This window comes from Trypanosoma cruzi, genomic scaffold, assembly GCF_000209065.1.
Source record: "Trypanosoma cruzi strain CL Brener 1047053517159 genomic scaffold, whole genome shotgun sequence".
Classification (NCBI taxonomy): Eukaryota; Euglenozoa; class Kinetoplastea; order Trypanosomatida; family Trypanosomatidae; genus Trypanosoma; species Trypanosoma cruzi.
The window spans coordinates 245,730-263,139 of NW_001849566.1; the positions used below are offsets into that span (position 1 = coordinate 245,730).

At 46.0% G+C, this 17,410-nt stretch overlaps 7 protein-coding genes and 1 pseudogene across 7 annotated transcripts, besides 12 other annotated features; all 8 read right to left on the reverse strand.

The window, feature by feature from the left end:
• Positions 1–17,410: part of a sequence feature (heterozygous, non-Esmeraldo-like haplotype) that runs on past the window's edge.
• Positions 52–77: a microsatellite.
• On the reverse strand, positions 153–725 carry Tc00.1047053506871.80 (RNA polymerase-like protein, putative; the record flags this gene model as incomplete). Its single annotated transcript, XM_810862.1, has 1 exon — positions 153–725. The coding sequence occupies one exon, from the start codon at positions 723–725 to the stop codon at positions 153–155; it is 573 nt and encodes a 190-aa protein (XP_815955.1).
• Positions 932–974: a microsatellite.
• Positions 1,184–1,224: a sequence feature (AT_rich).
• Positions 1,354–1,407: a microsatellite.
• Positions 1,503–1,544: a microsatellite.
• Tc00.1047053506871.70 (hypothetical protein, conserved) lies at positions 1,777–3,441 on the reverse strand (the record flags this gene model as incomplete). The annotated part of the gene is made up of 1 exon (XM_810861.1): positions 1,777–3,441. The coding sequence occupies one exon, from the start codon at positions 3,439–3,441 to the stop codon at positions 1,777–1,779; it is 1,665 nt and encodes a 554-aa protein (XP_815954.1).
• Positions 4,446–4,466: a sequence feature (AT_rich).
• Positions 4,556–4,990: a mobile genetic element.
• On the reverse strand, positions 5,478–6,875 carry Tc00.1047053506871.60 (annotated as a pseudogene).
• Positions 6,913–6,947: a sequence feature (T-rich).
• On the reverse strand, positions 7,177–8,493 carry Tc00.1047053506871.50 (ubiquitin hydrolase, putative; the record flags this gene model as incomplete). The annotated part of the gene is made up of 1 exon (XM_810860.1): positions 7,177–8,493. One exon carries the CDS (start codon positions 8,491–8,493, stop codon positions 7,177–7,179), a length of 1,317 nt encoding a protein of 438 aa, XP_815953.1.
• Positions 8,802–11,306, reverse strand: Tc00.1047053506871.40 (hypothetical protein, conserved; the record flags this gene model as incomplete). The annotated part of the gene is made up of 1 exon (XM_810859.1): positions 8,802–11,306. The coding sequence occupies one exon, from the start codon at positions 11,304–11,306 to the stop codon at positions 8,802–8,804; it is 2,505 nt and encodes an 834-aa protein (XP_815952.1).
• Positions 11,484–11,507: a microsatellite.
• Positions 11,685–11,743: a sequence feature (T-rich).
• Tc00.1047053506871.30 (ADP-ribosylation factor GTPase activating protein 1, putative) lies at positions 11,885–12,808 on the reverse strand (the record flags this gene model as incomplete). The annotated part of the gene is made up of 1 exon (XM_810858.1): positions 11,885–12,808. The coding sequence occupies one exon, from the start codon at positions 12,806–12,808 to the stop codon at positions 11,885–11,887; it is 924 nt and encodes a 307-aa protein (XP_815951.1).
• Tc00.1047053506871.20 (hypothetical protein, conserved) lies at positions 13,600–15,801 on the reverse strand (the record flags this gene model as incomplete). Its single annotated transcript, XM_810857.1, has 1 exon — positions 13,600–15,801. The coding sequence occupies one exon, from the start codon at positions 15,799–15,801 to the stop codon at positions 13,600–13,602; it is 2,202 nt and encodes a 733-aa protein (XP_815950.1).
• Positions 15,848–15,875: a microsatellite.
• Positions 15,999–17,408, reverse strand: Tc00.1047053506871.10 (hypothetical protein, conserved; the record flags this gene model as incomplete). Its single annotated transcript, XM_810856.1, has 1 exon — positions 15,999–17,408. One exon carries the CDS (start codon positions 17,406–17,408, stop codon positions 15,999–16,001), a length of 1,410 nt encoding a protein of 469 aa, XP_815949.1.

Sequence of the window (17,410 nt, forward strand, 5' to 3'; positions counted from 1 at the left end):
TGCTTAGGGTAAAGTAAAAAAAAAAAAAAGGCCACCTCACAATGAGAGAAGCACACACACACACACACACGCACACAGAGATAGAGCACTTGCATCCATACCAGTACCGCAATATCAGTCAAAAACGCGGTCCTCCAGTCAGAGTTTATCGGTTAGAATGTACCCAAGTATTTTCCAATCATGCTGCCAATTGCCACAACGCCCTCCGACTGTGGCGTCTCGGCAACAACACGCACACGCACGATTTCACCATTTTTCACGGAGCGTGATCCATCCTTCGTAATCCATATGCCTTCCACGCCATCACTTTCGTACACCCACTCACTTCCCATCTGACCACGGCTGATGTACATTTTCCCAACTCCCAACACATCCCCCCACCATCCCTCGCGCTCTACAGCAACCACCATCAAATCCACAACTTCGCCACGATGCAACTTAAAAACAAGGGCCTCATAATGGAGCAGAAACGACACCCCACCATCATCTAAGACTCGGCCTTCAAGCAATTCCGTGTTCAGAATGTCAAGCACAGCGACAATGATTGCAGAGGAACTTTGATCCACTCGAACCACCTCCCCATTGCTTCCTTTCAGGAGAGGCATCTGGAAAGGGTGCCCCTCCACAGCATTGCGCAGGTATTTAGCAAGGTGGCGGTGCAGCGTCCGACCCAACAGATGCGGCTCCACCCTGATGATTTTCTGCAACTCCATTTTGTAAAACATCTTTATCCTTCCGTCTGTTTTTTTGAGTGTGTTTATACACGTATCCTTTATGTCCAAGCGGAGAAGACGATAGGTCTATTTGTGTTTATTGCCCCAAATTACTACCTGCCCACGCACGGCTTCTCTCGGAGGAGCGAGCCGGACCCACACAGCAAGCGTCCCCCTGAAACAAGCCGAGCCGATCTTAACTTTTGGGTAGAGAAGAGACAAAAACAAAAAGAAAAGAAAAAACAGAAAAACAAAAAGAAACCCAGCGCGAAAAAACCAGCAAACTGGCGTCAGTTTCTCCCTTTCTCTCTCTGGTTTCGTCCCAATCTCCGGAAAACTTAAAAAAAAAAAAAAAAGGAAAGTCAACACGCAGAACTATTCTTTTTTCCTCCACACACACACACAAAATGAGTTTTCCAAGCAATGATTTCATGAGTTTTGCAATTTCTTGATCTTTGAATCGAAAGGGGAAAAATAAATAATAATATAATGTAATATATATACTTTTTTTCTCCTCCCCAACAGAAGGATTCGGCCACACAGCACCATATATGCATCCACGGGTGCTGCAGCACCCCTCTTCCCTTTTTATTCCTTCCATCATCCATAAGCACCAACAGGATTAGAAAATATGGGAAGTACAAACAAAATAAGAACACAAATAAACAACCAACCAAACAAACAAACAAAAAAAAGAAACACGCACAAAAGCGGATGAAAAACAAAGCAATAACTTTTTTTTTTCTATTTTATTTTGAAGAGGGTAGTGGTACCAATAGGGGAAGTAGGATGTATATGTATATGTATATATATATATATATATACATGCATCACCGTCTTTTCTCCGGAGTAAAGAAAACACTTGTCACATTATTTGCAATGCCACCGTGACTCCCTTCTAGCGCAAATGACAACCTTCAGAAAGTAAGACAAAAAAAAACTAACTCAAACACACAATCACATACCAGATGCTGGGAACAGCAAATTTTTAGGGGACAGAGATGGCACATTCATTCATTTTGCTGTTGGTATGCCTGAAGAACTCTTCTTTCATGCATCTTCCTCATTCCCTTTCAGTCACTGTGGCAACGTTCGCCTCCCTTTGCGGGGCAAGCCTTTGCACCCGACGGTGCACACGTAGCTGAATTTTACGCACGGTAAGTAATGACCGCGTGTTGTCCCACGTCAAGATAAGCTCTCCCCGTGTGCCAAACACGAAATGATCTGCCGCTTCCTTCACCGTACTTGGCGGCATCAGGATTTCGGTATGACCATCCGCAGAGCACGCGACAAAGACGGCAGTAAACCCAATTTCACCGTGCTTCACCGCAAACTCCCACGTGATTTCTTCAGGGACTCCGACTTCATAAGTGAGGGTGAGTTTGCGGCGGGCCCGAACGACAAAATTTTCCGTTTCTTTCTGAACTAAAAAACTCAAACTGCCAGCTTCGCCTTCATGCTGTTCAAAAGGCAAATCTTCCATGCTTAGCACGCTCCCACTCGGGTGCACCATTCGGGCCAAGTTATTTGAATCAAAGAAGTAACACATAGTGCCATTGCTTGTGGATCCGTTCAGAGGCACACAACCCTCCCCGCACCTGCATGTCCCACCCAAGAAAGCAGGCAACTTGTCTTCATCGATCAGCAATTTTAATAAAGACGGTGTATTTTCTTCACTAACGCATAAAATCTTTCGCCGGAGACTTTGCTTGCCAGCTCCAATTTGCTTTGAAAACCAATGGGCAAAGGCAACGCTCTTGGGGCAGTTGGCCAAAACCAATTTGTGGAGAATTTCCGGATAATACTTCTGGTCAAGATTAATAATCTCACGAAGGATTCTTGGAAAAGGCCCCCAAATATAATCAAGAAGACGTGCTCCCTTACAATCCACAACCACAGTCACAGTTGTCATAGTTTCTTTCCATCCAATTTCTTGCTCTGTTCCTGAGACCCTGTTCCGTACGCTGCAGTACTGAACTACCCTCCAGAGGAGTTCATTGCCGTACAAATGAAAAAGCAGAATGAGATCTTCTGGGCGTTGACGAAGCGGTGAGATGCGTCGCAATTCACGATAAAGCTCATGAATCTTTATATGCTGCAACCTACCATATGAGACTGGATGGCCATCCTTATCCCAATAATGAATGCTATTCGCATAATGCCTAGTGATTAATTTCACGATTGGACGTAGAATATGATGATTATTTAGATACTCCATCTGAATATCCCTTAAAGACGTATTGTCATGGCTTCCCGATCCCATCGGATTCTCCATTGCCATTGGAAGGTGCAATGTGTCGCAGATTTCACTTTCTGAAAAACCACGCAAGGGAATCAGAGAAGGAAATATCATGATTGAGTCCAGTCTGTGCTGTTTTCGAAATTTATTCGTGTCAACAATCATTGCCACGGTATCCTCCACGTCAAAATTGTTCGCCTTCAGATACCGGTAGGTGAGGAGACGGCGGAATTCCGCGCTGCAACAGTGCTCAAATTGCGGAAATCCCGAGAATGAAAGTTCTGCCACTTCCCCTGTGCTTCCTGTCACGACTGAGACATCATTTTCCCCCTCACACCTCTTTTCGTGCATCGACGACGCCGAACCAACGCCATCGGAGGCTTGAAGGCCTATACGGTGAAGAACCTCCGCCACCAGGACATCCGTATCCCCATTAGTCTCGGTCTTCCTGCGTGCCTTCGCCCCCCCGGATTGCAAGTTGCTGTCCATCTGTCGATCACCCGCCCTATCGCCCGAAGGCCCAAAGGACGACAACAAACAATGAAAGTGGAAATGCTCCGCTCAAACAAGGAATTTTTGTCCGCCGATGGCTTTAGGCCACGTGTATGAGAGACACCCCTGCCTACACGCAGCTGACGCCAGAAGTCACAGGAAACGGCAAAACCAAAAGCGACACGCCTTTACAAAAAAGAACATAAACTTCTCTACTTTTATTTATCTTTTTCCGCTGCTGCTGCTGCGGACACACGAGAAGCCACCGTCCCCTTTTTGGCGTCCTGGTACCCCTGTCCTCCACCAGTCAATATTCACCAGGATGCACCCGTCGCCACCTCAATTAGAGCACACATCGCAGATAAGAAATAAAGGAAAACAAGAACGGTGATGATGACAGGAAGGCCGCATCCAAGAAAAACATGCAAAAGCATCACTTATACACCGAATAATACAGGCAAAAGAAAAACAACGACAAAAATAAGGCAACCATGAGAAACACACTCAAACAGCAAAAAAAAGAAAAAAAAGGGAGGAAGGGGGGTTAGGGGTTGGTGGAAATGAAAAGATGAACACAAAAATGCAGACAAAAAAAAAAAAAAGGAAAAATAATCAAGAAGGATTAAAGAAATACCCCCCCCCCCCCCCAATAACAGTGTTATGGGCGCTCCGTTATCGTGCATTTCCGCCGATGGATTCATAAATTTCCGATTCAACTTTAATTATTTCTCTTCATTCTCCTTGTGTTCTTTTGTTGGTGTAAAGTTAAAACTGGAAAACAACAAAACAAAACAAAAAAAAAAAGCAAAATTGCCGCTGACTGCAGCTCCGTAATGTACAAATATTCCAATCATTTGCTTCATTAACAATTTTTTTTTTTCTTTTTTCTTTTCTCCAATTCAAAATCTGAACGTCGCAAACGTCGCTACTGAAAGCCATAAATTGAGGCACGAAATAAAGAAGGAATTACTTCGTTTTGTTGGTCCCATTTCATTTGCCGCAAAATATTATTTTTATTATTTCTCCCCCACCAACCCCCTTTTTTTTTTTCCTTCTTGTCAGTCGCTTTCCTCCAAAAGACACGGAGACGTTTTATTTTTATTTTAATCGGAATAATCTTCCGGGCAGCTGGCCGGATCCTGAAATTATATCTATGGAAACCAAACAAGTTAGGAAAAAAAGTTCGTTAGTTAATTGCTTCAACGTTTTATTCTCATTCAATATATAGAATTCTGTGGACCACTAGCATGGTCCTTTGTCCTCAGTTAGGATTTGAAATATAATTACTTACGAAGTGGCAGACTTTGGGGTCTACCAGCCACAAGACCCCGCCGCGTGGTGGGAATCAAAAGGGGGTGGGTGGGATGGCAAAATAAAAACAAACATTAGCCGGCCTCTATCGGTTCCCGCCCCTACAAAGTCGCGTTCTTCCCAAAAGATTCATACGGTAGAGAGTATCATAAAGAATGCATTCAGTTATCAGGATATACAAATACATTCATTAATTGAGCCAGCTCTCCCGCGATCATTCTTTTCACAAGCTCCTAGTCTTTTTATTTCATTGAGGCGTGTTCCGTTACTTCCCCCTCCCCCCTCTCAGAAAAAGAAAAAAGAGAAAGGGGTGGTTCCATACTCCTTGCAGCTTTCATACCACCTCCGTGCAATATATATTTATATATTCTTTTTGTCAATTCCTGCAACACCGCACCTCACACACACGCGGAAGCGAGAGGTGCACTCTGGAAGGAAAACATCCAAAGCACCACGTCAACAGATAAATACAAAGCAGCATCCTACTACATTCGGTTGAAACTCCGATGCATTCATTTCCACAAAACGTCATGCACCGATCTACCTATAGAAGTAAACATATACATATATATGTATATCATTCATTGGGTATAACAGTGAGAGAAATACAGGAAAGGATCGAAAAATCTCAAAGAAGCAAAAAGAAAAAAAAAAAAAAAGCAAACGCGTCACGACGTCCAGTAACCATATTTCTTGAGATTGCTCAAAGTAAAAACCTCAGCGTTAACTCTTTATGACACGCAATTGCAAGTATTTGGTTTGAAGCCACGAAGAATGATTATCCCACTCCAGTTTCAACGTCCCACACACTTTAGCCACAAATCGGTCACAGTCCATTTCCATCTTTTCCGACTTTAACTCCCTAAAAGAGGAAGAAACCTCCAGCGATCCATACAGGCTCCCTGAGGTTCGTTGCGACCCTACCGCCGGATTGCTCCAAGGCGAGTCCACGGTGTCTACATCATCTTTTGACGCAAAGACTGCACGAAACCCAATTTCTGTCGCTTGTCCTCCCCAAGACTTCGTACACCTGAATTCCCACTGAGCTTCCTCATCCGGCTGAAGCAAAAACTCAATCGTATGCCGCTTCCCCGCCGCAATGGAGACGTATTCCGTGCGAGGCACGGGGAAAGGCGCATCCGCAAGACTCCTACATTCCGAATCTATTCCTGGTAAGCAGCCGCCCGAACAACTGCAGGAACCACCCAAAAATACCGGTATTTTGTCCTCATCAACAATTTTCTTCAATAATTCCATTGAATATGCCTTGTCACAGAAGATAATTTTCTGTTGGGTGTTTTTATCAAGCGAGCCCCTGATCAGTGAATAGGCATGCGCGACAAAAGAAGGACAATTAATCACAATAAGGCGATGCAATGCCTCAGGGAAGTACTTTTGATCCATCCTAATAGTTTCGCGCGCAGAACATCCAGAAATTGAGAATTTATCATCCCCCAAGAAAGACCTTCCGCATTCAAAACCGCTGTCACACCAAGAATACGACGACCCCCCTTTTCCACACTCTTCGCATCAGCGTATTTCACCAGCCGTTCTTGCACAAGATTCATGTAAAGATGATATCGCAAAATGGTGTCTTTTGCCTGATCACCGACGGGAGTTATTGCTTCAATCGACTTAAAAAGTCCCTTCAAGTCAGACCGGCCGCAAAAATCGTACAAAACAGGGTGACCTTCCTTATCCCAGTAATGGTATCCTGCCGAATAGTAGGGGGCTGTCGCGAGGTAGCAGAGCTCAGTCCACCTTTGCTTTTCCGTGTAGGGGTCCTGTATGGTGCGGCACAAGTCTTCCTCATCGAAGCCACGAAGAGGGAACACGCATGGAAATAAATTCATATAATCTGCATTGTGTTGTGCCCTAAATGTCATGTTTTCCTTAATCATTTCCATCGAATCAGAAACCTTCCAATTGCGGGCCTTCAGGTATTTATATGCCAGGATCCGTCTGTCTTCTTCGTTCGTACATTTCATAAACTGGGGCGGGTAAACGTTGCCGTATTGGCTGAGGACTTTTTGAAGAAGGGTTGTTACGGCAGCCTCCTTTTTTTCACACAACGTTTCCATCTCCGGAATGGATACCGGAATATTTTCCACCGAAGACATCGCCTTTGTGTGAGTACATGTAATGTTATAAGCACGTAAAAGGAAAAAAAAAAAAAAAAGAAGGAAAAAGAAGACACACAGCACAGAAGAAATGGGAAATAAATAGTAAAAAAAAGGCAAATAATAATAATGGAAATGGAAATGGTGTTTTTTCCCTCTTTTTTTGTTTTCCCCGATGCAAGATCGACACGGCCACATCGTCATTTGCTCATGCGTGTAAAAAGAAATAGAAAGAGTACTCATTGTAAAGTTACTCCAAACGGACGTTTACACATCACTCCCGGCTCCCTGGGTCTCCTGGTCATTTCTTGCGTTGATAAACAAGTAAATACACCGCCTCACCCTCTATGGCCTCCCGCATGGTAACCGTATGCACTTTTGCATCATTACAAAATGTTAACGCCGCGTCGCCCTGTGACGTTGCGAGCGTCGGCAAAGATGCATTAGCCAAATATGCCACATAATGCCCACGCTCAGTAGCCTTCCCACGATGCGCGATAAAGGCGACGAGTTCGTACGTTCTGGCTGCATTGCTTACTGTATTATCTGAGCACGTCGATTTTGGAAGCACCAGCGTCTTGGAGAAGCGAACCAAGTTGTCCAGTTTGACAAGTTCGCCCTCAGCGGTCACAGCCCACCGCTGCAACTGCAGGAGGAGTACCGTGGGCAGTCGTCGAAGTTTCATTGTCTTCAACAAATCCTTTGCACGAGCACTGTCGTAAACTCGCTCACGTTGTAATGACCGCTCAAGCGCCATTTCAAGACTACATTCCGCACTAAAACCGACATCCACTTGAAGGAGAAAAAAACCCTCGACAAGAACCGAGGCATGATCCTTCAGTTTGCTTTTGCCCTTCAGGTGATTCTCAACCGCGCCACCAAAGACAGCATCCAACAAAACTGAGCGGGATTTGTCGCAGTGTTCCCGCACGGAGAGTCTTTCCCTACCCTTCACAAACGTCCAACCTTTTTTTTCAGAATTCCCCTCAAGCGAAGTGTTTGGGTCGCGAATTCTGCCAGTGGGAGATTCACTATAACTCCCCTCCAATGCGCACAGCTCGGTCTGAATCACCTCCAGCAGGTGATGCATAAACTCCGTCGCGTCTTCTTGTGAGGAACCATCCATCTTCCCCCAATTGGAGGGTGCGGCTGAGGAGGCCGTTTGTCCACGCACTGCCTTGGGTAGAGAGAGCGGTGGGACCAATTGGTTAGGGGCTCTCGCCCAGTACGAGAGCATCCATTTCCCTAAAGTGGCAAGCGTTGGACACAATTCCGCCTCAACCACTGCGGATATGGCTAGCTGCGCAAATGGCGGTAGAAACACCAAAGCTTGAGCCGTTGCATTCATAAAGCAATAGTTGCTATTGTTTAAAATTCCCCTTGCGAACGGTGGCGGGTTGAAGGCGGTGGCAAAAGCTAATTTTTGGCGACCCACAGAGGAAGGAGCCACAATCGAGTGATACACCTCTTCCAAGTTCAGGCTCTCAACAGGCAAATTTCGGGGCTTTGTTGATGTCGCACCGCCTCGCTGTGCCCATCCCCTCCCATCATTTTTCTTTCGTTTCCCCTTCGCGGCGACAACAATCGACCCCGGCGGACCAGTTGACGCGCCGCTCATTTTTGCTGCCTTCTTCTACAGCCTAAAATAAAGGAAAGAGAGAGAGATGAGAAAGAAAATGTTACATTCGGAGAACAAAAAATCTGCAAATTATTTTTGGCGGCAGATGCGGAAAATGTTTTTCGTTTCTTTTTTTTCTTCATGGGGGTGGGAAATAACAATAATTCCTCCTCCTCTTCCCTCAGTTTTCATTTATTATGAGATCCAAAACAATGGCGACTCCGAACCGCAGCAACAACAGCAAGAAGAAAAGGCCATGGTGAGATGCACGCGGGAGATCCCCTAACCCCCCAGGCCTACTTATTGCCCTAAAAGAGCCCAATCTGCGACCCATCAACCATTCGATCAAACAACGTAGAAATGCGTTTTTTTAACCGATCGCTGATAACTTTGAGAGGGACGGGGCCATGAGCGGCAGTTAGATCCCCCTCTACTTTAGACAATTGCAAAATATGGCCCAGAGTTGCGTCCGTCAGTTCTTCCCAACTAACGTCAGCGTCCTCGTCTATAGCGCAGGTAAAGATGGACTCCAAAAGAGAAATCATGTCAGGGTTCTTAAACGTTTCTTGACACTTGATGAATAGTTGCATTAGAATAAGCCTTGAGCAACAAGACAACATAGCCGCAGCTTGTTTCTGTCGTGGTTTGGCCACACTAACACAATCTGCGCACCTCTGAATTTCCGCGTAGCTTTCTTCAAGGAGAACATCCACCATTCCCACCGGTGTGGGGTTGCGTTCTCGAAAGAGCAACAACAAACGTTTTTGCACGGCACAAAACATTTGTGCCGCACGCGATAATGCCTCTTTTGCCTCTATCATTTCGTTCCTCACGGCAAGATGAGTGTCAATGACATTATAATAGCTCTCTAATGGAATTGGATCTTGGAGACTAAATTGTATCTTAAAGTCGTAGTAAGCAGAGAGTCGTCTATGAAGTTCTTCGGCAAGTATCCAAAGTGCCTCCATGGTTGACGCTTGAAAACGGAAACGACAAGCGTTCTTAGAAGCTAAAACTGTCGCATCTTCCCCATTTACATATTGAATTGACAGCATGTTTGCAGTGATATCAACGGAGTACGCCATGTCTGGAAAAAGATCAAACAAGGATGGAGCAACATCCTTGTTGGTGTTAAGCTGAATGACAAAATTCATACTTTTAACGGGAGGAGTCGGTCGTGCCACAAGAGTTAAAGGAAGGCGGACTGTGGCACTCACTGTACAGGTTAGACTGCCCTTGCATACATACATCACAACTGCACGTGCCTCAAGAGAAGAAGGAATAATCATATCTTTATTGTTCTGAGCATCAAACCGAAATGAGACATGTTCCACCTGATTCGGAGAAATTTTTTTCAGCTCATGTTGAAGGATGTCAACCCGGATGGGCTGCGCTACATTTACTGCAATTTTTACCTCCCTCACAGGGTCCGTGGGACTCGTGTTGGAGAGAATCAAAGAAACATTAACTGCAGCTTCCCGATCCTCAACCTCCGTTGGCGGGATCCCCCACTCGACACGCAGTATCCCTTCTACGGTGGCGTTTTCTTTTGCTGATGACTTCTCACTGCCGCCGGCTTGCTTGATTGCATGCAGAGTCTGTCGTAGTTCACGCTCCATTTCAACATAGTCCGTCTCCTTGCTCTCCAGGGGTTGAATGGGTTTCTCCTCGGGGTCGGTTCCAAGGTAATTGACACTGACCGTCCCTTCTGTGCTAAGTGACACAATCATTCCCCTCGTTTTAAAGAATTCCCCAACGGCAAGACACAGAGGGGCATCCATGGCCATCTTGGCACTCCAGTCGAGGGATGCGTCGGAGTAGACATTCACTGATCCATTAACCGTACCAATCAGGAGGTTACAGGCGTTGGCGTTAGGAACCAGATATGACGTGAGGCACAAACTTTCCACGTCCAGCCTTTTGGAAAAGCGTAGCTCTCCACTAAGGCGTAAAACAAATAAACTGTAATGGCACAACACCACAATGTCGGCATCCTCTGCGCCCAATCCACGGGTGTGGCGGCACACCTCAATCCCCACCGCATCCTCCCCCAAGAGAAACGTCCACGATGGGGAAATGGTTTCACCACAGGTTTTTGAGACACCGTTTTCGTTCGTTTCCATGTAAACCTCTGGTTTTATCCGATTGCTCACAAGGGTTGCAAAGGAGTAACACATAAGGTTCATAGCGGAATTATTCGTCAAAAAATAATCTCGCTGAGAACAATACAAAAAGCATCCAGGCAACAAAAACTGTGATCTGGGAAGAAAGCACTGTAACACAACCGTATTATGATTTACAACGGTAATTTGTCCGTCCATGGATTGAACACACACCATTTCATGGGATGCACGGCCAAAATTACCGCATGTAAAGTTATACGATGCACTCGCAAGACACACCTCATAATGTATTGTAAAACGATACAATGCGCTGAGAAAATCGTCCGTGTTCTCGGTTTCCTTTTCCTTGTCCCCCTCGCGAAGCAGACGGGCCAACACCAACCGTTTTGGAAACAAAATCACTATCAAATTCTTCGGTTGACCGCCACTAACAGGCTCCAGCGGTCGGCACGCCACCTGTAAAATGGGCGCCCCAAAATCCTTCTCTATGAGAGTGTCGTCCGGCTGCGCTGCTCCCTTCTTCGTCGGCCGCAGAACACGCAGAGTCCCTGAGAAGGACCCGAAGATAATTTTGTCCTCCGCGTCGGGGTTGTTGTCAGCGTTTCCGAGCGTCAACGCGGAGAAGTGACTAAACTCTTCGCCACGGTAGCTGCTGTACCAGTGATCGCGCAGTTTGAACAGGGATCCCATTTAATTTCCACTCAATCAACCCACAGTTCCCCAGCAAAAAAAGGGCTTTACGCAATCACAGGCTCACACACACACAAAAACAAAAAAAAAAAGCAACACAAAAGGAGGCATCAATTGCATGAGAAAACGACACCAAAACTAATAAACAAATTTTTTTGACACATTTATACGTGGAACAAAAAAAAAAAAAAGAAAAAAAAATTGTGGAAATAACATTCAAAAGGATATTCAAAGGGATGGGGTGGGGGGACAAATACCCACGTGGTTGCCCACGTAAATAATAATAACGTCTTTTTCCTGCGGCTCTTTTCCTTCTTTTCTAGTGAAAATTTCCTTGTCCACCCCCCAACATCTTAACCTCCAGCAAAGCGTTTGCACAAACAAAAACGAAAAAAAAAAAAGAAAAAGGAAAAAAAAAAGAAAGGAAAAGGAAAAAATTCGTGTGATTATTCATTTCAAATACTCGTTGAGTTCAGATATTTCTCTTCATTGAGGTAACAAAACCATAAAATGGACCTCGTGAATGAGCGGTTTGAAAAACAATTCGTCCAGTTGTCCGTTCGTTTCTGCTATTGCCCTCATTGACGGCCTCTGAATTTTGAAAATGGAACGGAGGAACGTGGAGATAACCCTTCTGCACGGTGTTCAATATGCTCATACGCTTCACGTGTTACCAAAGGGTCATTCGCACTCTCCTGCCCTGCCAGTTTGGCTTTTCGTGTCATTCCTGTCAGTCCATCACCATCGTCCTCACCCTTCGCAATATTCGTGATCTTCGTTGATAGTTGATTTGCGTAGCCTGACACCGTGGACCAACCCGAGGACAACTTTGTCTTTACATCCCCCAGATCTGCCTCTTGCATGAGAGTACGCGCTTGTGTACCTGCACTCCCTGCTATTTCTGTTGCCTTCTTTGAGAGCGTTGCCCACCCGCCGGCCAGCGAGTTGTACCAATCCCCACTACCGGCGCTATTTTTCTCGCTCCACTGCTTTCCGTCTGACCCCATGCCAGTGAAGGGACGATGTTGCTGCGGTGCTTGCGGCGCCATGGCATCCTTTTCCCTCTGTCTTCCTTGTGTTAGACGCTCGTACCATTCCGGTGGTTTCCACGACTTCTCGTCAAACGAATTGCCGAGAGCTTCGGCCTCTAACATGGCAGCGTAGCGAAGTGCACCAAGGGATTCATAGCGTGCTTGAATAGGGGCACGGGGAACATTGTTGCGCTCAAAGTATTCCCGGGCACGACGATTGCCACCCAATTGCATCTGCCGCAACTTTTCTGGCCGCCAGTTTGTCCAACCGTCCATCGTTGGGCTCCGTACAAATGAGAGATGGACTCCAAGACTCCGGTGTACGCCGCTACATTCAAGGCAGATAAAAACGGCATGATGCACATCGCACCACTGTGGATTCGGTGCGCCACATTCGAAGCAGATCTTGCATTCACTGTCACGTGCTGTGATCTCCGCAAATACGGTTTTGTCCGCCTCTGTATGAGACATTATTTCCTTGATTTGTTATCACGATTCCCCCTTATGTACTCCTTCCCTCTTCGTGTAGTAAAATGGTATACTGGGGATTAACAGGAGAAAGTGTGCTACTCGGCAAAAAAAAAAGAAAACAAAAAGGCCTACGCCACCAGTATACCACTGAAAAGAAAGAAAAAAAAAAGATGAATAGATATGACAAAGCAGTATTAACTGCAAATATACTTACACATATATGCGCTACGGGTGATGTACGGTGACTGTACACATCAGGCCAAAATGGGTGGGGGCGTTGGAAAGACAAGTGCGCATGCGTTGCATCACCCGCAACACGCGTCTTCAACATCTTGAAGGAAAAGGAAGAAAGAAAGAACGAGAGGGCGGAAGAGAAGACAGTCCGAAAACGTAAACCATCAGACAACATCATTTTCTTCTTCTTCTTTCATAATTTCTCTTGTTTTCTCGTGCGTGTTTGCGTCCAGCTGCTCATTTCTTCCATTTGATTAAAAAGAAAACAGGGACAACAAAAGGCCAACCCCACAAATTCGCGACATCATTTCTACAACAAACACACACACACACAGAGAGAGAAAGGCAACCAGAAAGACAGAACAAAAAAAATCTTCGGAAATCACTATTTACATTTATTTGTACACATGCATGCGGACAGGAGGACCAAAGTAAAAGAAAAAGAAGCGTGAAAAAAAAAACAAAAGCCAATCCTTTTAAGCGTAACACAGAAACGAGATAAATTGCAACACGCATATATATATGCGGCACCGCGTTAGGCATCAAATTCTTCTTCACTACGTCGTCTTCGTACTTGGGCTTCTGGATCGGGGGGCAGAACGCTTACGTGCCTTCACATTTGCATCACCCCCTCCCCTCATCATTTTATTGAGTTCCCCCAACGTTGCGTCCCGTGTCTTTTTATTCGCCTGTAAAACCGGTTTTGTCTGCTGCCACTCCGATCGTGCATGCAAGAGTTGGTCCTTGTCTCCTTTTTTTCTTCCTTTTTCAGGCTCAGCAGTCTCTTGTAATTGCGAGGATGGTACAGAACGATCTGAGCGAATTTGGATTTTAGATTCCCTCCGCTCCCTGCCTTCCCTCTGCGGAGAAATGCTGTTCAACCTACGGCCGTAATTGGCCTCCTTCGTCTCCAAGTCACATATACGGGCCTCATACACCTGGCGCAGAAAGTTAATTTTGGCCGCAAACTCTGGTTGAATACTATCCAACTGTTCCTGCAGTTTCTTAAGCCGCTCAGCCTGCTCCGCCGCCTCTGACTTTAGTTTATCAACCTCATGAGAGCCCCGCCGATCGCCATGATAAGAGGACATCAACGCGTATTGGCTCGCTGCTGCTTCAGACTCGCGCTCCAGCTTTCGTGGTGAGTGTTCAGCCATGCTAGGACGCTGTATAGAAAAATTGCCCGTAGGATGAACTGCCCTTTCAATAATCTCATCCTCATTTTCCATTTCGCCAAGTGGCTCATCCACATGCCGCGGTGTCGTCGACAACGATAGTGTGAGAGTTTTGAGAAAGGCGTTGATTTCACTCTCAAAGTTCAAGACGTTGTTCAGACTCTCCATGGAGTTCTCCGCCTGCTTTATTACATCCACGAGGTTATAAACCGTCTGAAAGGGTATTTTGGTGACATCCGACGTACCGTACAACTCGGCATCCAACGGCTCACTTCCTCTTTGGTCCTCTTGCAGTGTACACGCCTCATTTGATGAATGTATTCCAGAACTAAAATTCTTTGCTTTACCAACATCTGAGGCCGTTTCCTCAGTTGGTTGGTCCGCATTCTTTTGATGACGAAGTGTCGCTAACGTCTGGCCCACTTGCCATTGCTGGGTGGAAATACGACCAATGCGATCAACGAAGGTGACTGCACCGGGGGGAAATGTCAGGGAAATTCGCTTAAGAAGTTCCTCCATTTTCTTCCTCATTGTCACAACGATGGCTTTGCTCTGACGCATCCTCGAATTTTGAATGTCATACAGTCGAATGTGTTGCAGCGAGAGGTATAGAATATTTTTACGTTCTTGTAACGCATTCACGAGCTCTTGAGCTGTTTCCGCCACCACACCCTTCACGGAAGAAAAACGGCCTACGAGCTGTTGGAAATTATTTTCTACCTGCTTCAGCTTAAAGCGGATACTCGGTTCCTTCGATATCTGCGCATCCACATTCCTACCACCCCCCGAACTACCCTGCGCACAGCTCATGACAAGCTCCCTCACATCGTTAATAAGGCTCCGGGAATGTCGTAGCTGATCACTAAGGGAATCCATCGTCTGGCGAAATGTTACCCGGGTCAGGCCCATACGATCCTGCGAATCAATTTCATTCGTGACCTTTTCGTAGGCGTCCTTGCACTGGCGATGCAAGTCTCTATTGACCTGTGAGAAAAGCAACGCCATCTGATCCTCTAACCCGCTTGTTTGCATTTGCAGTGCCGTATTTCGCGTCTCCAGTAATTCCACGGCACGGCTATGATTCATGGCGACTCTACCAACATCGTCAAGCATGTGCTGCAGTCGCGCCCGTTCCTTTTCCGCCCGGGCAAACTGCTGCTTGACATCTAGCAGTTCGCGACGCAAAACTCGAATCTCCGTGAAGTGGAAATTTTCGTCCGCGTGCTCCTCTGCAAACATCACCGCAAAGAGGCACGCAAGCAAATGGCCCAATCCCGACGTGCGACGAAACAATTTCGATGACAGCAACAAAATATCCGTCACTGGCAATTTGGAGGGCAGCTCGTCCTCAATCTTGAAGAGGATATCTTTGAAGGCAACAACGTCGTACACAGAGCATGCAACCTCCTTCATCGCCTCCCGAATCAAATCGCGCAGTCTGCAGAGGTCCTGGAATTGTTCGCTGGCAAGCTCTTCGTAGTGCTTGTTGGTGTCTACGCACTCAAAAGGGAACGAGACCTCCGTCTGCACCGCCTTCTCCGTCACCGTGCGGCGACGAAACGATGGCCCCGATCGCCGAAGCATTTTGTTAACAAAATCCGTGTATTGCCCTCCCACCCACACGTACTTCAAAAAAAAAAAAAAAAGGAGAAAAAAAATGTAAAAAACCAAATACAAGCTTCACGAGCGGTCTAATTTAAAAAAAAAAAAAAGGAAGAAACAAAGATATAAGCATTCATCTTTGCAGTCTACATGAGCCTCTTATTCCCTCCTCAAGCCATTCAAAGCCCTACCAATAATTCTGCAGGGTTCCAAAATATCTTTTGCTCAACGGCTGTCGAAACAAGACGCCTACCTTCAGCATACTCCAATAGAATACCAAGAGTATTGGCCGCTGGTGCCATGTGGTTCGCCTTCATGTCATCCAGAACTTCATACATGGCTGCGTCGCCTTCGGATACAAAGATTCGCAAAAGCGCATTGTATATTCTTGTCGACGGCGGAACACACTTCATGCGAATATCCGTAAAGAGCGCTCTGGCTTCCGTAACTCTCTTTTGGAGAAAAAACATCTCCAGCATAACGCTATAACATCCAGCATCCGCTTCCACGTCTAAATCTGCCCTTAATTCTGTAAAAAGCCTCTCAAGTTCCACATATTTTTTTTGTCGTAAGTAGTGTTTCAGCAAGAGAAAAAAACATTCGGCATCAGCCCCCGGCAGCGATTTATCCTTGGAATTTCTAAGCGACCAAAAGACATCTTCAACACGTGGATCATCCGCCTCCAAGTATACCCGCATTAGTTCATGGTAATGTTGAATCGTGATGGAAACATTGCGCCGTCGCATTGAATCCAGCAATTGTGTGGCTGCTTCTGTGTCACGCTTCTCGCGGTACGCCCGCAGCACCCAGCAAAAAGTCTCTGCGTTACATGTCACCTGAGAGTACGATAAATACATGGAAGAAAATAATTTTTCCACCTCTTCGTATTTATTCATGCAAAGATAGCCACGGAGCATTGTGTTGTATGTTTCTACATCGGGGCGCACATTAAACGAGATAATGCCAAGTTGCATCACCTCCACAATGCCTACTAATTCTGCATCTCCCAGTGAGGCAAGGACATTCAGATAGCCGTTGAACAATGCCACATCAATCACCACACCATTCCTTTTCGCCTCCTCAAGTATTTGAAGCGCCAGTACCTTGTCTCCGTTGGCTTCACAAATCGATTCCATGAGAATAGCCATATCGTGGTCAGGCACAAGACCCTCCGCTCGCATCTTGTCGTAAAAGACGTTATATCTTGATGCCAAATCCATTTGAAGACAAGCACAAAGAATAATGCGGTAAGTATCAAGGTTAGGTCGGATTTGACGTGCCGCAATGCGTGCAGGCTTCTTCACGTCCTCCATACCCATCATCTCCTCGAGCGTTAATGGGGCCTCCGTGGGACTTGTGCTGCAACTATCCATTACGCCCTCCTGTAGAATTTCTGGTTCTTCACTGGACCGCATCCTTATCGCTCGCTTCTTCTTTGCTTCGCGCTTGATCTGCACTTCAATTTCCTCTTTTTGGACCTTGTACCGTTCATGCATGGTGCGATAGACTCCAAATATCCTGTCGTCACCGCACTTCAGCAAGACACTCATAAGTTGGTTGAAAGAAAAGGTGTTGGGTTTCACATTCATAG